This window comes from Saccostrea echinata, unplaced genomic scaffold (genome assembly GCF_033153115.1).
Source record: "Saccostrea echinata isolate AGI-Se365-2 ecotype Australia unplaced genomic scaffold, CSIRO_AGI_Sech_v1 ptg000013l, whole genome shotgun sequence".
Taxonomy (NCBI): domain Eukaryota; kingdom Metazoa; phylum Mollusca; class Bivalvia; order Ostreida; family Ostreidae; genus Saccostrea; species Saccostrea echinata.
In genome coordinates, this window is record NW_026889762.1 from 2,335,001 (window position 1) to 2,360,530 (window position 25,530).

At 33.8% G+C, this 25,530-nt stretch overlaps 2 protein-coding genes across 2 annotated transcripts; one reads left to right on the forward strand and one right to left on the reverse strand.

The window, feature by feature from the left end:
• Positions 1-6,547: 6,547 nt before the first annotated feature.
• Positions 6,548-13,667, reverse strand: LOC133186348 (GSK3-beta interaction protein-like). Its single transcript, XM_061321602.1, has 2 exons — positions 13,391-13,667; positions 6,548-8,903 (listed from the first exon to the last, which is right to left on the reverse strand). Exons 1-2 carry the CDS (start codon positions 13,655-13,657, stop codon positions 8,736-8,738), a joined length of 435 nt encoding a protein of 144 aa, XP_061177586.1. The 5' UTR covers positions 13,658-13,667; the 3' UTR covers positions 6,548-8,735.
• Positions 13,668-13,879: 212 nt separating this feature from the next.
• LOC133186324 (mannosyl-oligosaccharide 1,2-alpha-mannosidase IA-like) lies at positions 13,880-25,377 on the forward strand. The gene is made up of 11 exons (XM_061321577.1): positions 13,880-14,496; positions 14,801-15,016; positions 17,308-17,388; positions 17,599-17,693; positions 18,137-18,260; positions 18,383-18,476; positions 18,729-18,844; positions 19,417-19,525; positions 20,187-20,291; positions 20,966-21,138; positions 22,973-25,377. Exons 1-11 carry the CDS (start codon positions 13,918-13,920, stop codon positions 23,210-23,212), a joined length of 1,932 nt encoding a protein of 643 aa, XP_061177561.1. The 5' UTR covers positions 13,880-13,917; the 3' UTR covers positions 23,213-25,377.
• The last annotated feature ends 153 nt before the right edge of the window (positions 25,378-25,530 follow it).

Sequence of the window (25,530 nt, forward strand, 5' to 3'; positions counted from 1 at the left end):
TAGAGCGTCTGCTGTAGAGTCGCGGAGTAAGGAGTTGATCCTTACGTCGCGGGTTCGAATCCCACTGTGGGACGTGGAGACCTGTCCTTCGGATGAGACTGTAAAAACCGAGGCCCCGTTTCGCAGTAGGTGCTGGCACGAAAAAGATCCCTCACTGCTCAATGGCCGTAAGTGCCGAGTATAGGACAAAACTTGCAGCTCTCCACCGGCAAGTGGTGGCGTCTCCATATGAGTGAAAGATTCTCGAGAGGGACGTTAAACAACATTCAAACAAAAAAACATTAGATGCATCAAACATGCAACTTTGGTCAAGGTAGAGCTTAAAATTACTTGGGAATGATCTCCAAAAGAGTAGGACAGGTTCTGCATCTGAAGCAAGTCTGGTAAAATGCATCCTAGAAGCATCTTCATGCAAAGTTGGTTCTGGTAAACTTGATGTCACTTGTGAATGGATCTGCCCAAAAATGTAGGTCACATCCAGCACGAGAAGCACGCCTGGAAGTGCGCATCCCTGGATGCATTATCCCTGCAACTTCAAAATCTGAAATATTAAAATATTACCATTTAATTCCAAACGTAGGTCACAGTGACCTACTTTTTTGGTTGAAATACTCCAAGGACAAAAGATGCATCACCTTACAAAGTTTGATGATTCTAAGCTATTTTGTATCTAAAATATTTAAAAATAGCCATGAAATTCCACTAGTAGGTCACGTTGACCTACTTGTGGTTGAAATACCCAAAGGACCATGCATCGACTGGCAGAATTTGATGATATTCCAAGCATCTTATTATTTTAAATATTTAGATATTGCCTTAAAATTCCAATATTAGGTCACTGTGACCTACTGTTTTTAGATGACATAGTCCGTGGACCAAAGATGCATCAACTGACAAGGTTTGATAATTCTAAGCCAGTCTTAAAATAATTAAATATTGCCATGAAATTCCAAAAGTAGGACATGGTGACCTACTTTCTGGTTGAAATACTCCAATGACCAAAGATACATCAACTGACAAGTTTTGAAGAATATATGCCTCTTAAAATCTGAAATATTTCAACATAGTTGTCGAATTCCAAAATTAGGATTCCAAGACCTACTTTTCGTTTAACATACTCCGAGTTCTCAAGATGACTCAACTGACAAAGTCTTATATGATGCTAAGCCAATTGGTACCTAATAAAGCCACGAAATTTCAAAAGTAGGTCAAATTGACCTACTTTCTGGTTGAAATACTCCAAGGATGCAAGATGCATCAATTGACAAAGTTTGATGATTCCAACATATGCTTCGCAGTGTCCAAAATATGCCTCTAAAACAATTTGAAAATGAATACCTGTAATAGTAAAAAAAATATAGGTCACTGTGACCTCCTTTTTGTTAAAAATGTTTCAGTGCCCCAAGATACATCAACTTACAATGTTTGATGATTCTTAACCTTTCATTATCCAAAATAATGACCTTAAATACATTGAAAATACTAAGACATAAAATTCAGAAAGTAGGTCAAGGTATAAACTGACAAGTTTTGATGATAACTGGCCTCAAAGTGTCCAAGATATGCATCAAAATCAGACTGAAAATGAATACCTGCAAAATTTAACAAGAGGCCCATGGGTCTTAACGGTCACCTGAGTACAAAACAACAATTTAGAGGATCCATAAACTTGCTTTAAAGTAACAAATATGGTATGATTAGCATCAACAAAATAATTGGTCTAGTATCTATCTGCCCCCCATTTATCACTACTACCATGCAGACTATACAACAAAATGTCTATTTTTAACACCATATTATGACTTCTCACATTGGCCTCTCTTGGTCTTTGAAGAACATTTAAAAAGATAAGTTATTTTTGTCTCAATTTTATTCATCTATTATTTCCAAGTCTACCTGATCATTAAAACTATAAAAGTACTTTTTGTATTTTACAATAAATATTCTTGCATAATTCTCATATTCTATTAACCTTTCAAATACATTGTTTACTGTGATTAATTATCAAAGGTGAATGGCAAAGGGGAATAACTTTGCTTAGCAGAATACAAGTTAATAGAGCACTGGGCAGGACCAGAACACTTGACTAAATGGTTCAGGTGTTCAAAATTCTGGCAAAAATACCTTTGCATATTAAAACTTCTACTGTTTGCCTCGAATATGCCCAGAAGCATAGAAGATTTTCAAAGAAATGCATTTTCACTATGTTATTAAATAAATAAAGTCCAACCCTTACACTAGAACATCTGACCCAGGGGCCATGAACTCACATTTCTGGAAGAAGCAAACTTGCTCATCATAACTATACATTTGTTTCTTTGCTTTAAAACCAATAGTAGAAAAAAATATTTTGAAAGAAATTATGATTTTCAATATATAATCAATAGAGCCCCCCCCCCTTCACTTAAGCCCTGACCCAGGGGCCATGAATTTCACAATTTGGAAGAGGCATTCTTCCTTATCATAACCATGCACTTCCTTTGGTTGAATAATACCAAGGAGCAGAGAAGAAGATTTTGAAAGAATTTATGCATTTTCCCTATATAATCAATAGAGCCCCGCCCTAACACCAGAACCTCTGACCCAGGGGCCATGAAATTCATAATTTTGGAAGAGGCAACCATGCTCTTCATAACTCATCGTCACTATGTACTTAGTTTATTTAATATCTAGGAGCATAGAAGAAGATTTTCAAAGAATTGATGCATTTTCACTATATAATCAATAGAGCCCCGCCCTAACACCAGAACCCCTGATCCTAGGGCCATGAATTTCACAATTTTGGAAAAAGCACTCTTACTCATCATAACTATGTACTTAGTTACTTTATTTGATACCCAGGAACAGAGAAGAAGATTTTGAAAGAATTAATGCGATTTTACTATATAATCAATAGAGCCCCGCCCTAACACCAGAACCCCTGACCCAGGAGCCATGAATTTCATAATTTTGGAAGAGGTACTCTTACTCATCATAACTATGTTCTTTGTTAGTTTATTTAATATCCAGGAGCAGAGAAGAAGAGTTTCAAAGAATTAATGCATTTTCACTATATAATCAATAGAGCCCCGCCCTAACACCAGAACCCCTGACCCTGGGGCCATGAATTTCATAATATTGGTAGAGGGCTCAATGCTTACTACAATGATGCCAACAGTTTGACTGCTTGATGTCCAGGAGTAAAGAAGAAGATTTTTAAAGATTGCATTATTTTTGGTGGTTTTAGCCCCACCCCTCAGGCCTCAGGGGGGCAGGGACCATGAAATTCACAATTTTTGTTCCCCTTCACTTACAGATGCTTTATGCCAAATTTGGTTGAAATTGGTTAAGCGGTTTAAGAGAAGAAGCTTAAAATGTTCAAATGTTAACACTCGACGCACGACCCACGCCGACGGACGAGAACGGATAGCAATAGGTCACCTGAGTGACTCAGGTGACCTAAAAAAAAGTGGGTCACCATGACCTAATTTTGAGTCAACATGACTTAAGGTCCTAAGATGCATCAACTGACAAGATTTGATGATCTTAGTCCTCATAGTGGGCAAAATTTCAAAGTTTTAACAAAACATAACTTAAGGTCAACTTCGAAGTGATCTTGGGACCATGCCCTTTGCCGAAGGGTGATGCTTTGAAAATTGTAATTTACAACATATCCTCATTCTTATTCATAAGTTTGGCGAAAATCTGCCCAGTGGTTCTTGAGAAGATTTTTTTAGCAACCACTACATTTGTTTTTATTTCCTAGCTAATTATCTCCCTTTATTTAAAGATTACATTCCTATTTTAGCATATATGAAAGCCCTTGGGCAAAGGATACTCGATCTGTGACAGATATGACAAAAAATGACAAAGGGGTTTGTGACGGTACATATTGTCGTTTTGTACATTTTGTCGTCGGCGACAATATGTACCTACCCTCACTGCACACATTGTCGTCCATCAGTGCATATTGTCGCTTGCCACAATATGTAACGAGACGAGCCTTATTTTCATCCTGCATAATGGACGACAAAATGTACAGTCAAGCACCAGCACATACTGTCGTCGGCCATAATATGTACAGTCAAGGTCGGCATATATTGTCGTCGATACATTGTTTTGACGAATATTTACTTGAGAAAGGAAAGAGAGATTGACTAATTTAACACAAACACACGCACGGAGGGAGACAGACAGCATTGCTCACAATACTGTAGGGAGAAAACTTTTTGGTCAGAAAATTGTGTCCAGGATTGATGAACTTCACCATAATATATGTCAAGATACCATAATTTTTTTTTAGATATCTGATAAATCAGCCTATTCTTTTTTTCTTATAATATATACTTGGAGATCAGCACATGTATTAGTTTTTCTGTTCAGTAGTAATGATTTTTTTGAAATTTATTTTTTGCGTTATTCTTATATACATTCATGTTACGATATAATTGGTGTTGGGGTTGACATTTTTAGATCACCTGAACTGGAAGCTCAATTGAAGCCTTTCTGATCACATTTTGTCTTACCGTTCCTCTGTCTATAAATTTTTCAAAATTTCAGCTTCTTCTTAGGAACTATTTGGTCAATTTCAAGCAAACTTGCCACAAAATATCCGTGGATAAAGGGGATTCAAGTTTATTCAAACGAAGGACCATGTCTTCTTTCAAGGGAAGTAGTTAAGGATAAGTGAAAATTAAGTGACATCTTTTAAAAATCTTCTCAAAACCACTGTGTCAGAAAAATTGAAACTTATGTGAATGCTTAATTAGGAAGTGTAGATTCAGCTTTATCAGATCATGTCCCTCGGGGGAAGGGTGTGGCTACAATAGGTGATCAAAAATTTTCATTGTTTCATTTCTTTTTTTTTCAAGAAGAGATGATACTTATGTGAAAGCTTCGTTACATAGCGTATATTCATTTTGAGGTGCTGGCACGAAAAAGATTCCTCACTGATCAATAACACCGAATGCCAAGTATAGCTCTATAAATTTGCAGCCCCAACCGGCAAGTGGTGACGTCTACATGTGCATGAAAAATTCTCGAGATGGACATTTAATATAACAACAAACAAAAACAAAAATCAATTTTGTTTTTGACCCTAGGGGTAGGATGGGGTCACAATGGGTGATCAAAGTTTTACATAGGAATATATACAGTAAAATTTTTAAAAATCTCAAAAACTAGACAAATGCAGCACCCGCCTAGGGTGTGGCCACAATGGTCGATCAAAGTTTTACACAGGAAAAAATGGGAAAATTCCTTAAAAGTTATCTTCTCAAAAACAGCAAAGCAATGATAAGTCATATCTATATGGATTGATTGATTATTATTATTTAACGCTGAATTGGCATTATTTCAGCCATATTTCGTCGATCAATTTAAGTGTATATGACCATTTTTGAAGTTTTTGGTTTTTCTGGCCAATGCCATGTATTGTCATGCGACATGTTCTGATGGACGGCAATATGCGCAGTGAGGATAGGTACACATTGTCGCCGGCGACAATATGAACAGGACGACAAAATGTACCGTCACAGTCACGCTGCATGGAATAGCATACGAGACATGTCAGTGTGCTTCACACACCAATTACATTAAAAAAAACTACCAAGAAACAACAAAAGAAATCTTTAAGAAACAATATCTGTGGGGCGACAATATGTACAGTAAGGGTGAGGCGCATAATGTCGCCAATATGTACAAGTGTAACTTTTCAGCCGGCGACAATATGTACCGATAGACGACAATATGTGCAGTGAGGTAAGGTACATATTGTTGTCGACAACAATACGTACAAAACGACAATATGTGCCGTCACAGGGTTCTTCAGATATGACCCATATTTTGAAAAAAAAAAAAGTTTATGCACACCTCACAAATGGCCATAACATTAGCTCTTTGAGGCCTTGGCTCAGAAGAGCTAAAAATCTGAACTTGGTCACTCAACTAGTAATTTGTCATTTCCTTCATCAGAAGCAAGCCTGGTGAAGTGGATTCCTAGATGCATCATCTATGCAAGTTTGGTCCAGGTACGACATATAATTTCTTTGGAATAGACCTGCTCCAAAACATTTAACCTATTGAGTCATCCAGAAAATTTAGGTCAGATCCAGCATCAGAAGCAAGTCTGGTAATGTACATAACTATATGCATCATTCATACAGGTTTGGTCCAGGTTGTAGGGCTTATAGCCCCCAAAACTCTAACCTGGTCACTCATCTGGAAAATGTAGGTCAGATACCACATCCCAATTAATACACAGGTTGATCATAGCAAGCAGATATCTCTACTGACTTTATAAATGTTAGCACATTTTCTGCAAGATTCACGTCAAATGTTTTCTGATCAGTACCTTGGAGAACCTTTGCATCATAAGCCAAAATTTATGGAGTTGTTTGGAATGCTTATTTTCCTCTATGGATAATAAATCCTTTTTTTTTTACATTAATGGACATTTGAAAAAAAAGTCACACAATTTATAGACTAAATAAATAGCAGCAGATGGAGGACTTGATTGTATGGGTCAATAACTAGGAAAAGAAGCTTTGGCAATGAATAACATTAAACATTCAGTTTTATAACACTGTATTTAGCTCAATGATTGTTATAATTGTAATTTAGACATCTACTTTTTTTGTGAAAAAAATAAAATTAATCTGAACTAATACAGAATGATTAATGGAATCAAAATATTCATTTTTTAAAATAATTATTTTTGATTTGGAAGCTCAATATAATATCATAACTATTTAACAAGCAGTCCTGTTATTTTGAAATCCACAATTTTCCTTGTAGGACTACAGCAGTGACAATGTACTTGATCTTCATGAAGGGAAATGGAAAAATATTTAATTAATAAAAAAAAAGAGTCAATAAGAGCTGTATACAGTCAAACAACACTGATAACAAAAGCCCCTTTCAAGAACAATTAAAATGAAAATCATTACTGCATTTCAAATGCACAAGAGCACCATTATAAAACTCTAAATAACACTGTCATACTACTTGAATAACACTGTCATATTACTTGAAATACAATTGAAAATACCTTGTATATAACATTATCAAAACAATCTATAAGTCCAATACAAATGTTTGTATTACATAGTATAACATATACCTGTAGGTTTTCCTATTCCATATTCTTTCAATATGGTTCTAGATTCTGATAATACGTGTACATCAAGCTTTTTTTAATACTTCAAAATTACACAACTGCTGATGTTCTTGAATCTGACTGACTTTCTAGGTTGATGTATTGATAAATGCTTCAACATCGTTGATGAATGATTTTCAGCTTAAGTAAATTCTGTATATTAATATTAAATACTTACATGACTGGTATTATATTAAATTTAAAACATTGATTAAAATCAAAACAGTGACTATAAATTTTCTGAAGTAACATGAACCTAAAACAGCATTGGCTGAGTTTGAAGAAAAAAATAATGCTAGATATATGCTAGTAATGCTATTTTATACTTGTTGAAGCTGCTTGCTTTAATCTGAGGGTTTGCTGGACGAGGCTTTTGCTATTGTTTTTTAAATGCTGATTTTTTCAATGCTGATTTATAAAACAGAAAAAAAGTTCCTGTATTGAATCAAGGTCTATCATTGCAACAAATGAAGAAAATAAATTCAGAAAAAGAACATATAAAAACAATAATAAATTCTTTGCTTGGAATAATGGGACCAAATCTTGTATAGTTTCATTATATGACTTGATAACTAGTGCACAAGGGAGGGAACACAAGTGTATAAAAATATCAAACAAATGAAGAAAAACAGACTTTGAAAAATCCATATGCAACAATATTCATATTATAATAACAGTTGTATATATCATAAAATATTTATAAGTGTCAGTGTAATGGTTTACAAAATATATTATTTAATTTCATGAATAATTTAATTAACAAGTTCAAATATACATGTAAATTATTTAGTAAATACAATTTATTTAAAATATCAATTAATACAATAATAGCACTGGTTTAATAATTGGTACCAATCCACTGCACCAGACTGGTTTAATAATTGGTGCAAACATTGTAAATATAAATCTATGGATTACTCCCAGTTTTATCTTACTGATTCTATAAGGCAAACATTGAATTCCATCCTATAAATTACATGTAGTTGAACAATGAATTCCATCAATTTGAAGGAACAATAGTTTTCCCCTAAATCAGTGGCTGTGCACAAACCACTTTCTGTAAAAATTCTACATGTAAGTAAGTGAGTTACAAAATCATGTTTAGGATTAAAAAAAAACAAACAAACCAAAAAAAACAAAAAAAACACTTTTTCGTTTCTACTGAGGGTAAACAATACAAACATCCCAACATACCAAGAAGCTTCCATTAAATATAATTAATGCACCGTAAAATTCTAACATACAAATACATATCTTAACAAGATATTAATATTGATATATAATGAGGTCTTGCTTTATTCTGTCCAACTATTCCCGTAATAATTCTGACCAGTGAATTCAATTGTTTGGACTAATAAACTTTATCTGGAAAAAAACTTTGCTCACAACAACTTAGTCACAACACTAACCACAAAGGAAGCACTAGTGATTCTACAAAGCATTTTCTTATAAAGAATCCTGGCAGCTAGGCACCAATTTAACATTCAATATGCTTTCCACTTAAAGATGTTTTATAAACATCAACTGTGGCTGCAGTCTCTGAGGCACAAATTCAGCATTCCACTACCCTCAGGCAGGTTGGTGGGTGGAGAGAAAGAGGTCAGGAGGTGTCCTCTGTCTGCTTTTGAAGGTGTTCCAGTTTCCTCAATAATGTGTCCCCAAAACTGTTTCTGTATTTAGGACTTACTTCATCAAGCAATGCATAGATGGTCTCATAGTGTCTTCCTTGGGCTGCTTCATCAATGACATCATATGCTCTCCCAACAATCTGTAAACAATAATATCAAAATTATTTCTATAAAAATTATTTATAAAACTTAGTTTTTATGCATTAAACCAATCAAGTTTAACAAATTAAGTGGTGCAAAATAGAGATGTTAATGTTCTTTGAATCAGTATGAGAATCAGTTACCACACAAACTTATTAAAAAACCAGAAGTCTCTGTCGAGACTGTAGCTCTACTGGTTTGTACTTATAACAATTAAGGAAGAGAAAAGAAGTACTTGGACTTGAAACTTTGCAAAAGCAATAAATAAATAGTAATCCTTGTTTTACTCCCTTTTTGTGGCAAGATGAATTGCAATCAGGCTAAAACTGTAGAAGGAGTATCCTTTTTAAAGAATTTAGAGAAATTTTGATTTTAGGTACCATGGAAACATCATTCCTCAAAATCAAAAAAAAAAAAAAACAACAATTAAGAAAATTATGTATCTCAGTGTAGTCTACTTGCATGCCATGTTACATTAAAATCAGACCAAACTGTAGGCAAATTAATATATTTGAAAGTATATCAAAGAAATTCAATTTTTTGTAACCATGGCAACACTTCATCAAAATAAAAAAAATATGATAAAACAGAATTACGTATCTCAGTGTAATCTACTTGTAGGAGGAGTAGCATTTTGAAAGTATTTCACAGAAATTTCTATTTTTAGTAACCATGGCAACCCCGTTCACCGAAATCAAAAACAGATACACAGAATTATGTATCTTAGTGCAGTCTACTAGTGTGCCAAGTAATACTGAAATCAGACCAAAACTGTGGGAGGAGTAGCATTTTGAAAAATTGTTTACAGACAGACAGACAGCTGGACAGACGGACGGACGACGGACAACTTACTATCGCATAAGCTCTTTTGGTCTCTGACCAGTAGAGCTAAAAACTATGAAAATACATCGGGATCAGTATTCCACAATTGATAGTGTAGATGCTCAATGCACTTAAGACAGACTGAAATCTTTTTCAGAAGATTGTTGGTAACATATATTAAAAAAATAGTTATTTCTAATAATTTCAATTTGATTATTCATTTGAGAGTTATACTGAAATCAGACCAAAACTGTAGGAGGAGGAGCATTTTGAATGTATTTCACAGAAATTTCTATTTTTAGTAACCATGGCAACACCCTTCACTGAAATCAAAAACTGATATACGGAATAATGTATCTTAGTGTAGCCTACTTGTGTGCCAAGTTATATTGAAATCAGACCAAAACTGTAGAAGAGTAGCATTTTGAAAGTATTTCACAGAAGTTTCTATTTTTAGTAACCATGGCAACACCGTTCATCGAAATCAAAAACCGATACACAGAATTATGTATCTTAGTGCAGTCTACTAGTGTGCCAAGTAATACTGAAATCAGACCAAAACTGTGGAAGGAGTAGCATTTTGAAAAATTGTTTACAGACAGACAGACAGCTGGACAGACGGACGGACGACGGACAACTTACTATCGCATAAGCTCTTTTGGTCTCTGACCAGTAGAGCTAAAAACTATGAAAATACATCGGGATCAGTATTCCACAATTGATAGTGTAGATGCTCAATGCACTTAAGACAGACTGAAATCTTTTTCAGAAGATTGTTGGTAACATATATTAAAAAAATAGTTATTTCTAATAATTTCAATTTGATTATTCATTTGAGAGTTAGGGAACCATATTTTGTTTGATTGACAGATTCTATACAGTCATATACTATCCACAGATGCCATTTTTTCTTTGCGGGCAAAATGCACGAACTGTCTGTATCATTCTAATTATAAATAAGAAGTTGACCACTCTTAGATTTATTTATATATTTAATGAAGATACAAAGCAGGCAACACATGCGTTCCTTGGAGCTCTCTAGTTTCTATTATGTTTTCCTATGTAAAACTTTTTGTAACCTGGTTTGTAACCTGTTGTAAGCCCAACCTAACCCCAGGTGTCATGATTTGAACAAACTTGGACCTTCACTATCTTATGACACTTCCATATTTATATGATTGACTAATCAATGCTAGTATGCTGTTCTTAGAAGGAGATTTTATAAGATATGACACACCCTACATCTGGGAATCACAGTTTGAACAAATTTTAATCTAAACTACCTGAAGATACTTCCATATCAAAATATATTTCTGACTAATCATGACATTGCTGTTCTTTGGAAGGTTTTAAAAGATATTTCTCTTATAAATCTCTGTGTTTAACTCTGATAGCCCATAGTGGGCACTGTGGCCCAACCTTATCTTTGGGGGTTATGATTTAACAAACATTAAATCAGCATTTCTTGTTTCTATGCAGTGATTCATTTTGAAAATGGTTATCATGGGTCCAAAGGACCCCTCTTAATGACAACAACGAGTCCCATGCCAAAATCATGCATCCAAATCCAAAGGTTCCGCATATCAGATACTACAGAGGAAATTCTGGTAAAATATAAATGGGTATTGCACGAAAGTGCAAATGTTTTATTGTAGCTGTGATTGGTCTATACTTTATCTATTGAATTGGGAGTAAGAATACAAGATTTTGTGGCACAAAAATAATATATTGTCAACTGTGCACCTTGTTTCTATTTTTAGATTGTAAATATGATCTCGTCATTAAAAGAGTTGTTCTATTAAATGAAGTAAAGAAAGTTTTTTAAAAAATGAAATTAGGCAGAAAGAAAAATGATCAAATTTTATACTTCTTAGAATCTTAACCAAAAAATTAACTTACACAGGTTACAGCTTAAATACAAATTATACGCTTCAGAAATGTTTCACAGTAGACATAAATCGAACTATGCTATCTACAATGTAACTTTTAATTATTTTCTAATAATTGCTTGTTAACTGCAATTTTAACAGTGAATTGTGAAATCTGACCTTGTTGGCAAACTTGAAAATCGCTCATGCATATCGCTAAAAAAATAGCATGTGGATATGCAATTGGTCAAGTTTTGAATCAGATTATATCGAACAATTTAAAATAATAAATGTCCTTCTATGAATTTATTGCATCCATTGGGATGCACATTTATTGAAATAATGCGTCCTGAGCAAAATTTGTACGTAATTTACACAGGACGCAGACCAAATTGAATCACTGTCTATGTTTTTAATATTTTCTGATAAATTACTCATATTCATATATCAAGCTGCAGAACTGTAGCATTATGGTTTTGTTTTTTAGTCTTTGACCATAAGGCTACAGATACCGTAATGCAAATATGATGCAATTTACGGTGCAAGATTTTCAGCACACTTTTGGGGAGAATTTCTCCACTTTCCAGTATTGGTCGATTAACTACCTATCACTTCCTAATTCTAGATATATATTCTAACCAACCTGTATATTTTATCCACCTCAAAATCCTTTATAGTTGTCTCTATACAGACCAATAAACTTGCTTGTTTTGAATTATTGTCCGATGGTAGGAAATTTAAAACAAACGAGTTTATTGGTCTGTAGAGACAACTTTAAAGGGTTAGGAGGTGGATAAAATATACAGGTTGGTTAAAAAATATGTCTAGAATTAGGGAGTGAAAGGTACTTGATTGACCAAATCTGGAAAGTGGAGAAATTCTCCCCAAAAGTGCACAGAAAATCTTGCCCCATAAATTACAACTTATTTGCATTATGGGAACTGTAGCATTATGGTCAAAGACTTAAATATAAAACCATAACGCTACAGTTCTGCAGCCATCATATATCATGTATATGATTCTGGCAATTCTTTAATTTGTTAATGTTATTTCCCTTTTTATGCATTTCATGAATTTGGAGTATTCCAAATTTGTTAAATTTATTTTTGGTAAAATTTGTGCTGATCTATGAGGACTACATAATATGTTGACGGTGCGACCGTTGGGGCGAGCGCAGTGTTCACTTCATTATTATGATCCGCCTCTTCAAACCGCACGAGACATTTGGAACGTCTAGACTGTGACGTCACATGACGTCGTATGTTAGCTGCATTTCCATAAACAAAGTTTAAAAAGTGCAAATATTTTAACAAAGAACGTTTAATCTACTATCTGCATGCAATATCCATTAACTTAAGGTGAGTTTATTTTGTGTGAATTTTTAGTTGTTGTCACCGCGTGAACGAAGTTAGCAGCGAGAACAAGAAGCGATGCATTGTGGGTCAGAATTACTGCGGAAAAAAATTCTATTGAATGAATAATGCAGTAGTCCGAATTTTCTCTTCGCCTAGGCGTTGTCGTTAGAGCTCGCAGTGACGAGCGGCGCTTCGCGCCGCTCGCTGCGCTCGCTATAATTGAATATAATATTGTTTGATGTAATTTACCATCAAACTCTTGTTTACTTATTGTGCTTTATTTCTTATGGGGCTGTTTGTTTGTTTTATTGATTATTTAACAATCAGTTCACCCAATGGAATGGGATCCCAAAATTATCAAACCCTTTATCATGTTTATAAAACTGTGTTGTTTATCTTTATAACACAGTCAATCGTTTTAACCACTGCTCCTTAACTCACCCTAAACCCCTGGACTGATAGCTCGATACAGTAAACATCGTTCTCCTGGGTCCTGATGTTAAGGTACACCTTTTCCACTCCTTGTGGCAACTTAATGGAAAGCTCAACATGGGACACAGCAAAAGAAACTTCTTTCAAAGCTTCTTGAGCTTCAACTCGTAGAGTATAATCATCACTTTTTCTACTTTCATTTTCTTCAGCCATCGTTGGCTGATCTTGGTCACCAAGTTGTTTTACAGTAAAGTAATCAAAATAGTAACACGTCATCGAAGACTTGACATAGATTTCATAAAGGAGCGTTCAATATTCATGAATTGAACGTAACTTGCTTCCTATGAAGAATGGTTTGTACGAAAGACTATATTTTACCTTCCATTCATGATATAAATGAATAATAATCTTACGTACCTGATGGTATATAAGATCAATTTGAAGATAGACTCGAGTTAAAGAATTAGGAAGTTATGTCGACACGACTAACATTTTGAATGACATAACATGCACCGGTGTTTGAGAACGTAGCAAACATGGCGGCCTCCTTGCTACCCGTTTCTCAAAAATTCATTAACGGAGTCCCTGTACCGCAAGGCCGCAAGACGCTGCGTCTTAAAGAGAAGTACATAATCTTACTGGTGTTTGTTACATTTGGACTCGTGTGTTTTGGTGCATTTTTCTTTTTACCAGATCTTCGAGATCGGGTTAGACTAAATGATGTTGTGAGGAACAGAATGAGAGGGGTAGATGAAATGATGATTCCCCGAGGAGGTATAAGAGGTGGCCAGATAATCAGGCACGGTGAAGATGAACATGAACATTTGAATGATGATAGGTTAAAATTCCAGAACCAAATGGATAGAGATAATAGGATTGCTAACATAGGAAAGAAATTAAACATTTCAAGGAAAGATAGTGGTAAAATTAAGGAAGACATTGATTCAGAGAAAGAGAAAATTTTGAAATTAAGACAAGAAGAAGCAAAAAAGAAGGAAGAAGAGGAGAGAGAGAAGGCCAAACAAATAAAGACAGAACATGAAGGAGGAGAGGGGGGACAAGGGGGAGAACCCGAAGATTCAGATGTGAAACAAAAACGAGAAAAAGTGCGCGAGGTAAGGAAAACATACAGAAAGGCAGGTTAAGTCATAGGAAACTTGCATGCACAGTATGAAAATATCATGTGCCTTTAGGGTATCGTGAAATTGTTATCCTGCAAAAACCTTTGTTGACTGAGGCAAAAACAAGGTCAGCAATGGTTTTCAAGGGATAACAGTTTTGTACATGCATAAGGGTGACTTTGTTTTGTCTCTGTAATCATATTTCAAGGTTTTTGCTGCTACTTCAGGTTGCATATCTACTTTGTGATACAATTTAGTGGACAAAGTAATCATGGTAATACTGTATACATTGTTACAGATGATGAGGCATGCCTGGGTTAATTATGAGAAATATGCCTGGGGAGCAAATGAACTTCGTCCAATCAGCAAGCGGGGACACAGTGCCAGTATTTTTGGAAGTTTGAGTCTCGGAGCCACAATCATCGATGCGGCCGATACTTTGTATATCATGGAGTTGATGGATGAGTACAAAAGAGCTCGTGACTGGATCGCCACAAGTTTTACCTTTGATGGAGTGAGTAAAAGCCCTTCTTTTACACAATTACACATTTTCATATTGGCTTACATTATTCCCTATCCACATCTTTTTATTCTTTTGCATTGTGTGTCAAATTTCAGTTTCCTCATTTGAAATATATTACACCTGTTGTAACCTTACTTCACACTGCTAAGCATGTAATATTTGCATAATCATCCTCTTCCAGTGCTTAAGTAATTAAAGCAAACAGTTACCCCAGGCCCATCAAGTATATATCTATATGTTATTTATGCATTTTGAAAGCAAAAAAGGACTACCCTCCTCAATGTTCTAGATTTTCTTTTTGTGAATTCCTTGTCTGTATTCATATAAAGTATTAAGTAACATGTATTGTATATTGAACTATACAAGACAATTTTCCCTTTGGTGAAGGACACTGCTTTAGAGAACTTATTGGTGTCAGGAAGTCGGTACTTCATATTGAGAGACTGGTGCCATTTATCTCTTATGAATCTGCTCATTATATCTGACATTTTTATAGACAGATCAATTCAGATTTATGAAGGATCAAAATTCCTGCTTTTCAGAGCATTTTTTAAAAATATGTTTAAAGTTCAATTTTTCTCTCACAATTCAAGAATTCTAGTACACTAGTAACAGATACACCTTTGTAACATATATTTTTTTTTTATGATAATTTAGCTTAGATTTTGCTTTTATTATGATCAAACATTAAATCATGAAAATAATTTGACAAATTTAAGCAATTTTTTTTTTTTTGGAGATTCTGAAAATATGTCATTTGTAGAAAGATCAGGGACAAATTTAGCCATTAACATTGTATAGATTGTATAACATGTACAAAGGCACATTTTACCTAACACTTCAAAGACAAAAAAAAAATACAAAGTGTTATGCATTAAATTGAATGCTTCTGTGTTTTGTTTTAACCATACTCTAGATATGCTTGGCTCCTTGAAGTTTAATTAGCATGTGTTTTTCACATTACAGCCCAAAAGTGTTTTCTCGATCATTAAAGAGAAAGTAGGATTTGGTGTAAGTGTTATATAATCACAGCTCCTTAGCTCTAACACAGCAGAGAATTTAGTTGGAGATATTCATAAAGGAAAACTCAAAAGCTGCAGGGTTTACATGATCAATAGAATTCAATTTGTGAAATTGTATTATAAACTCTCCAAAAGCACACATTTTCAGTAAATACATGTACTAAATAATGGATATTTAGTGAAATATTTTTTTCTCAAAATTCTCAAACTATTTTCATTTGTAGTTTTGTAATGCTCTGCATGTTTAATTTGTTTGTTGAATATTTATGCTTTACAATAAAGCGATTTTGTCTATGATAATGTCCTTTTCATATATTACATTTCATATTGTCATGTACCATGGTGTTTTCACTTAGTGCATGTACATGTAATTATCTTGGAACATAAAAATAAGTTTTGTTGGATTATTAATCGAGATGCATAGTACTTTGCAACTAACTACATTAAGACACAGTACATGTATCATTGTGTGGCTGGTATCTGTTGCTTCAGAGAGATTTGTTTTACCAAGTACATCTTTAAAGACTTTTTACTTTGGGGGGGGGGGGGGATCGATGGTCAGGGGCAAAAGGAAACAATTTCTGGGAATGTATTCATCATTGTTTGTTGTTTGTGTCCCTTTGAGAATTTTTCACTCATATTGTTACACCTCATCATGGAAAGTGAATCTTTAAATAATCAAACTACATAACTAGCTAAAGATTTATTACCTGAACTCGCTTTTGACTTAGAACTTGTAGTGTGGTAAAAATAGTAATGCAGCATTGGTGAAGGCTTGCCATGTACAAACTACACATCATGCACTGTGCTCATAAATAAATGTAAGGTGTACATTAGCATGTCATGGAATAGTTTACTGAAAATGTATCCAAGATTACCTGAATTGTAATGAAAATTTCAGTGAACTACATGTATTTTGAATAAAAGTAGATTTTTTTTTCTAACTGACAATAATTCTTTCTGAAGAGTTTAGAACTGTGTCATCATCAGAAAAACCCCAACAAACAAACACATCTGATTTCTCATCCTATTTTACCATTTTTCAGGCTGGTTAGCAATATGACTGGTCAGTCTGTGTGTTGTGTTTGGATATTAGCATTGCAGGCTAGAAAAAACATTCAGTGCTTATAGAGTACTGAAAATTTCTACGCAGACAGTTGCTCATATTCACAGCCTTTTATCTCTGAATAGAAATGAATATGCCTGACAATATAAGAGCAGCGTTACAGTTAAATTCTAAAATTTTTTTTTTACTTTCAGGCAACTGAGCTGTCGGCATTTGAGACAAACATCCGCTTTGTTGGAGGTCTCCTATCTCTGTATGCCCTCACTGGAGACGCAGTAAGTATTATGAAAAAGTAGGCTGAAATGAAAAAAAAAAGTTCTTGGTCTGAGGAAAAAGTTAAAGGTTTCTGATTTTATCAGTAGTTTTTAAAGTATGTTATGAATGGTCAAGTCTTAATGTTTTAGAAAATTTCATGAAACAAATAAGTTCTTTAATCACATGTATCTGCAAATTCTACATTTATTTATTTCAACTATTTTGTGTAGATGTACAAGAAGAAAGCCATAGTGGTGGCTGACAAACTGCTGCCAGCGTTTGATACACCAACAGGAATACCACAGTCCATGGTGAACACCAAAACGTAAGCTTAACCCTGTAGACTTTTAAATCACTTTGAATGGTTTTACCAAGGCTACAGAATGTACTGAAAATGAACATTTTTTTGAAATTCTTTCAAAATGCTACTCCTCCCAATTTTGCTCGGATTTCAAAAGAGCTTATAACACAAGTTGAAAATAATATTTAAAGCTCATATTTTTTATCAGTTTGAGATTGAGGTAGTTGAGGCTACTAAGAAAATTATCTGTGAAGTACAATCAAAATGCAGTCCTTACAGTTTTGGTTTGACTTTAATATCACTTGGTACATGTTTAGAAAACATCTGGATACATGATTCTTTAATGACTGTAAAATGTTAAACTGAGAGAGAGATAAGTTTACATGTAGGTGCCACTTTTCCCCTTTACCATTATAAGTACATATCAGTAGAGCTACAGTCTCATTGGAGATTTCTGGTTTTAACAGAGGAAGTGCTCGTAACTGGGGCTGGGCATCAGGCGGATGTTCCATCCTTGCTGAATTTGGGTCTTTCCATTTAGAATTTGTCTATCTCTCAGAAATTAGTGGAAAAAGTATTTATAAAGACAAGGTATGAGTTCAATCAATATCATTTGACATGCATGTCATAAATTGTGTACTTCAGCTGATTCATTTTTAACTTAACCTCATTCAAGTTCAGTCCTAAGAAGTAGACACCTTTTGTACTTGTAGGTGATGAAAATCAGGGAGACCCTGAACAGTATAGATAAACCTAATGGTCTGTACCCTAATTACCTAAATCCTCGCACAGGGAGATGGGGACAAAGTAAGTAATTTCTTGTCTTCAGTTTTAATTATTTTATTGCTTTGAGCAGCAAAAAAGAGTGAAAATTTACACTGTGTGAACTTTGACAGGCTGGCAGGTAGGTGAATGTGGAAGAATAAATTTAAAATTCTCTTTTTAATTAAAAAAAATATCAACAAGGCAATTACAATTTTACTTTAAATTTAAATTAATTTAAAAAGGAGAACAATAAAATTAACCTGCTATTTAATGCCAAGATTTATTTTTCTGTAGGTCACACTGCCATTGGGGCACTAGGAGATAGCTTTTATGAATATCTGTTGAAATCTTGGCTTCAGTCTGGAAAGAAAGATGATTTAGCCAAGAAAATGTATGACGAAGCAGTACAGGTAATGAAGATTTTCATATTGAGCATTTGTATTAAGTTGTTTTGGTACAGTAACATGAAATGCACAGCTTTTTTCATCAATTTACATGTATGTTAAAATTTATTAATTTTATTGAGGTGCTGCTAAGTTTCAGCATACTGTAAACCAACTTTTATTTGTGTGCATTACAAATATTTCTCACTGCAATTTATTTTTTTTAAATTGTGTATTTATTTTGAATGTATCCTAATTTGCAGAAAAAAAAGTCATGGATGGTTTCATATTGACAAATTACTAATAAAATTGTCATGAATGATAGACATACATACATATTTTGGTGACTGATTTATTTATCATCAACAGATCAAAAGTTTTAATTGTCAGTTATGAATTTTGAAGTTGGAAGAGAGGTCTTGTTGAAGTTCTGGACTTTCTTGATAGATTGAATATATCTGTTTGTCAAAACAATAGAACATTAATTGCCTTTTGCTTTATTAGGTTAAGGATCATCAGTTCTAACAAACATCAATGATTTATGATAATAGTAAATACATGCATAGAAACAAATGTCAATCTTAATAAAACCATTGTAGGCCATTGTGGAGAAGCTTGTAAAGAAATCCCCTGGAGGTCTAACTTATGTAGCAGAGTACAAATCAGGGAGACTGGAAAATAAAATGGACCACTTAGGATGTTTTGCAGGTGTGTTGTTTAAAATATTTTATGATATACTGATATGACGCTGTAGATTCCTTATTTTACACATGTTCTTAACATCACAAAACGACTCATAGATATCAAAAAGCAAGAGCATGAATTCGCTAGTGGACTGCTGATCAAAAGTTTTGACATGTATTTCAGCAGTATAAAAGTGGAAACAATTAATTTTATTTTGTGAGTAGTGTTTTTTATGAAATTTATGCAATAATATATTTAGAAGTCTACAGTACAGTATCAGATTTTAATGTCTTTTAAAAAAAATACATTCTATATAAGAAGGCATTTATTTTTTTCAACCCCCAAAATGATAAGCTTATTAAAAAGACTTTGAAATAATAAGAAATTTTGAAAAAGATTTCTCTAATGTTCACTTCAAAAAGGTTACAATATGCATGTACATGAATAACAACATAATTATGTACCCCTATACACTCATTGTAAAGCTATTTACAGTAAGAAAATGGTCAGAAAGATCTTGTGTATATGGAAATCTAGATTACAAGGAGATTTTTGTGGATCCCATAGAAGACTTAACACTTTGTTCCTTACAAGGATTTAAAGAATCTCAGTTATAAGGAAACAAAGTACTAATTCCCAATGACTTCCTTAAATAACTGAGGTATACTGAATTTGTTACTTGTAGGTGGAATGTTTGCCTTAGGAGCAGAGTATTCAGACAACAAACAGAAATATTTAGACCTCGGGGCAGGGATATCTAACACCTGTCATGAATCTTATGCAAGATCAGGTAAGCTCGTATACCTATTAAATCCTTATTTACCCGGAGACTAAATATAACAGGGTTCGAAATTCACTATATACAACTCGCAAAACGCGAGTTAGAATTCCCCAATTGCGAGTTAAAAATTAGGTAACTCGCAAAAACTTGCAAGTTGATTTTTTTTGCATTGAAACTGTAGCAAAATTATATAATATGACAGAACACAATGCCTTTGATTTAAATCAGTAATTTAAATAAAAGTCACACTGTAGTTGTATTTTGTGTATTGTACAGTAGTTACTTTTTCCTTAAGTTACATGTATTTAATTTATATAAATTTAACTTTATATGAAAATTGCGAGTAGTCTTGGTACTCGCAATTATTTGCGAGTTATAATTTTAGGGAGTTTCTAACCCTGTATAAGCATTTACTGGCAAATTTATGTTAGTGTAATATTGAAGATCATGTAAATTATTTTACGCCATTGACTAATGATTGCAATCTTGAATAAAAAATGTCTGAGTTTTCATAATACACTATATATTTATATATTTAAATGTGAAAATACATTTTGGCTGCTATGACATAATTTAGACAGCAAAATTTGTACACATTATCATATACCGGTAGTGTATTGTTTGAATACTTAAGTTTAATACCCGGTAGATCTATGCAAATCTTTTGGGGTTTTTTCCTTCAGAAACCAAATTAGGACCAGAGGCATTCAGATTTGATGGGAACACGGAGGCAAAGTCAATACGACAGAATGAGAAATATTACATACTGCGACCCGAGGTAGTGGAGACGCATTTCTATATGTGGAGGTTAACTAAAGAAGAAAAGTATAGAGATTGGAACTGGGAGGCAGTACAGGTAGGACATTCACTGAGGAGAGAAAAATTAATATGGGGAATCAAAAAGTTCTTAAATTCATTCATCAAATTTTCACAGAATTATTTCATGCAGTTCAGATTGGCAAGTGCAACAGTACTCTTTGAATTCTGGTGGAGAATGAGAATGTTATCTTATGGACATGTATATTAAAGAATAATGAATGGATGGAAAGTTTTGTCCCTTTTTAGCTCACCTGAGCTGAAAGCTCAAGTGAGCTTTTCTGATCACCCGTTGTCCGTCCGTCCGTCCGTCCGTCTGTAAACTTTTCACATTTTCAACTTCTTCTCAAGAACCACTGGGCCAATTTTAACCAAACTTGGTACAAAGCATCCTTGGGTGAAGGGGAGTTTAAATTGTTAAAATAAAGGGCCAAGCCCCCTTCCAAGGGGAGATAATCAAGAAAAGACAAAGATAGGGTGGGGTCATTAAAAAATCTTCTTCTCAAGAACCACTGGGCCAGAAAAGCTGAAACTTATGTGAAAGCATCCTGGGGTAGTGTAGATTCTAAATTGTTCAAATCATGACCCCCGGGGGTAGGGCGGGGCCACAATAGGGAATCCAAGTTTTACATTGAAAAATGTAGAAAAAATCTTTAAAAATCTTCTTCTCAAGAACCACTGGGCCAGAAAAGCTGAAACTTATGTGGAAGCATCCTGGGGTAGTGTAGATTCTAAATTGTTCAAATCATGACCCCCGGGGGTAGGGCGGGGCCACAATAGGGAATCCAAGTTTTACATTGAAAAATGTAGAAAAAAATCTTTAAAAATCTTCTTCTCAAGAACCACTGGGCCAGAAAATCTGAAACTTATGTGGAAGCATCCTGGGGTAGTGTAGATTCTAAATTGTTCAAATCATGACCCCCGGGGGTAGGGCGGGGCCACAACAGGGAATCCAAGTTTTACATTGAAATATGTAGAAAAAATCTTTAAAAATTTTCTTCTCAAGAACCACCTGGCCAGAAAAGCTGAAACTTATGTGGAAGCATCCTGGGGTAGTGTAGATTCTAAATTGTAAAAACCATGACCCCCAGGGGTAGGGCGGGGCCACAATAGGGAATCCAAGTTTTACATTGAAATATGTAGAAAATATCTTTAAAAATCTTCTTCTCAAGAACCACTGGGCCAGAAAAGCTGAAACTTACGTGGAAGCATCCTTGGGTAGTGTAGATTCTAAATTGTTCAAATCATGACCCCTGGGGAAGGGCGGGGCCACAATAGGGAATCCAAGTTTTACATTGAAATATGTAGAAAATATCTTTAAAAATCTTGTTCTCAAGAACCACTGGGCCAGAAAAGCTGAAACTTATGTGGAAGCATCCTGGGGTAGTGTAGATTCTAAATTGTTCAAATCATGACCCCTGGGGTAGGGCGGGGCCACAATAGGTATTACAAGGGGGAAATCGGGTGAAAAACAGCAAGGCCAAAGTTACTCAGGTGAGCGTTGTGGCCCATGGGCCTCTTGTTGCTCTTGTCATCATTGGAGAATTCAGAGGAAATTGACTTTAAAAGACAGTTATCCCTCTTTTAACTCAGTTTTCTCTTACCAATCTAACTTGGGGCAAAATTCGATGCAAATTATATAACAAGGGGTGAAAATAACTGTGTATACAGTAGTAAACAGCTAGGAAACAATGTTCCCTTGGTGAAAAAGAGCACACTATTATGTAATTATGTCAACTAATTTTAATTCTGATTCTAATTTTTATTTTGGCTAAACATTTCAACAAAGAATTTGTAGATATAGATTTTGTATAAACATGTCCTATGTTCTTTTAAGAAAAGAGACAACCTCACCTGTTATTCATTTATTTCAGGCTCTGGAGAAACATTGTAGAACTGACGGAGGTTACACAGGTATACGAGATGTCTACCAGACAAACCCGTCACAGGACGATGTACAGCAGAGCTTTTTCCTGGCAGAAACATTGAAATACCTCTATCTGACATTCTCAGATGACTCACTAATCCCCCTAGACAAATGGGTATTCAATACTGAGGCCCACCCCTTACCGATTCAGGGGGCCAATAAAGTTATTGAGAAGAAGGAGAGATGAATTTGATGAGATAGGTCCCATATAAAAGAAGACTGTGATTGGACATACTTGGTGTGAATATGTATAGCTTTGTTTTGATGTGTAAGTGAGTTATACGTGGTGATTCATGGATCTGTCCTTAAATTATTTTGTTTAGGCATTTTTTAGTCACAATGTATACAAGTTGAAATACTTAGGTCTAAATCAAAATTTCATTATTTTAGAAACTTCCCTGGCAGTTAGATTATTTTTTTGTTCAGAAACAAAGATTCATTTTTACCTGTATCATTGAATTCCACTCTGAACTTACATGAAAAATGTAAAAAATACAGTATTGATTTTATTTCTTCAACATGGAAAAATTTGAGCAAAATACTTAAAAAAAATACACAACAGTGACTCTCAATGATTCATGCAAAAAAAATATGATGACCCTAGTGATGTACAGCAAATTGATTTTCTTTCCCACCAAAAACTAAGTAATTAACTGACCAGTTAGTGGTCTTTTTATCCATTCTCAGATTCATAAGATCACTCTAATTAAGTCTTGAAATTCAACAAAGTATGTTCTGTGGATTTAACAATGTTTATTTTGCATAAAAATGTGCTGTAAGCTGTTGGACTGATCCCCACATAATATATACATGAATGAGTCATTTTGTCCATTGAGCTTTATAATATATACCTCCACTTCAACTATATATTAACATTGAAGCTCCATTTTAATTTTTATTTATATCTGATTCAGTATGTACCATGGTACTTGATATATTTTGTCATGCAGTCTACTGTGGTCATAGATATGTAGACAGATTTGTATATTTTATCAGTAAATACATGTTTGTTATTGTGATGTAAATACCTACGTTTGTGTTTGTGATATGTGCTTTGCTAAGCTGTCTCTTAATTGGTAGATGGTAGTGAATTTTTTTAATTTTCTGAGATGACATCATAATAGATTAAAATATTGTTGATGAATTATTTGTCTTTTTATTGGCTTAATAGTGAAAAATAATTGTATCTTCTCCATAAGAGCCTGTAATAAGAAGAAGGTCTGAGAGAAGGTAAATTCTCAAACCTTTTTTTTTTCATTCAATCAGACTGTGAATACTATAAAGATTGAGATATTTATACATCAAGAAGATTTATTCCTTTTTTTAAAGCATGATAACTATATGTATCATTACATTTATTAGCACATTGATGAAGTCATAATTATGTCATAAACAGTTGGTGTATGTTTAATATATATATTTTCATAATGCTCATTTCCCACAGTGACTGTGGTTTGTAAAAATTAAGGTAACTGTTTTCATTGTTCATTATATTTGACATTTGAGAAAGACGATTTTATTTTTCTGTTTCACAAATCTCTGTAGAGTGATGTAGTTTTTAGGTTTATGTTGAAATTGGCATTCCATTGAAAAATATGTCATATAGTACTATTGACACAGCATTATTATATTGAATATTATTTGCAAAGCTATTTATTAATGTTCTTGCATGCAAGTATTGATACTATTTTTTTCAAAGAGAAGATTTTGCTAAATGGTATACAGAGTAAATTGTATAACAAAAGTTGTTTTGATGGAAAAATCCTGGTGCACTTGCTTTGAGTAAATGCTATTCATTGACAGATTTATAATCTAAAAAGAAATAAACAGATATTTGACATTTGAATGTCAAATAAATAGGTTTATCATGGATCTCGATGTTTGTTAAAAACATTGTTGAAACCATTTACACTCCTTAAGAAGATGTCTGCATGTATATTAATATATTAATGTACAGTGCAACTTCAAATGTTGGAATATCTGTGTATCAATTTTTAAACAAACATATGATATACATTAAAATAGATTTTTAAACAATTTTGGTATATTTTATATGTTTGGTATATCAATTAATAGAATCAATATGAAGAAGCTTTCTTGAATTTCCATCATGATAAGTATATCAATTAAAATTCAGTACAGGTAGTATTGCTCTCTGTAATATGGATAATCCTAGTTGTAGAAGTGATGTTAATTAGATTATTACAAATTAGAAATCACATTACTGTACATACTATTAATGACTCTGTGTACTCTATCCTGTGTTATATAGTGATTCTTTTATGTGTTCATCTTATAGTCACATATTTATAAAACAGACCAGTCATTAAATTAATTTTCAAGTATATTAAAGTGTATTTTAATATATCTTCATATCTAAATGTTTACAGTTGTAGGAAAAAAAAGTTTTATTCTTCAGATAAGGTCATTTAACATGACATTAAACAAGTGTATACACCTGAGGGAACTTTCCTGTCTATTTCCTGTGATCCTAATCTTTAGAGA

Coding starts and splice junctions, on each gene's coding strand:
- LOC133186324 (XM_061321577.1), top strand. CDS start 13,918: ATGGCGGCCTCCTTGCTACCCGTTTCTCAAAAATTCATTAACGGAGTC. Junction 17,694..18,136: donor TCCATGGTGAACACCAAAAC/GTAAGCTTAACC, acceptor TGGTTTTAACAG/AGGAAGTGCTCGTAACTGGG. Junction 21,139..22,972: donor GGAACTGGGAGGCAGTACAG/GTAGGACATTCA, acceptor CATTTATTTCAG/GCTCTGGAGAAACATTGTAG.
- LOC133186348 (XM_061321602.1), bottom strand. CDS start 13,657: ATGACGTGTTACTATTTTGATTACTTTACTGTAAAACAACTTGGTGAC. Junction 8,904..13,390: donor TATCAGTCCAGGGGTTTAGG/GTGAGTTAAGGA, acceptor TATTGTTTACAG/ATTGTTGGGAGAGCATATGA.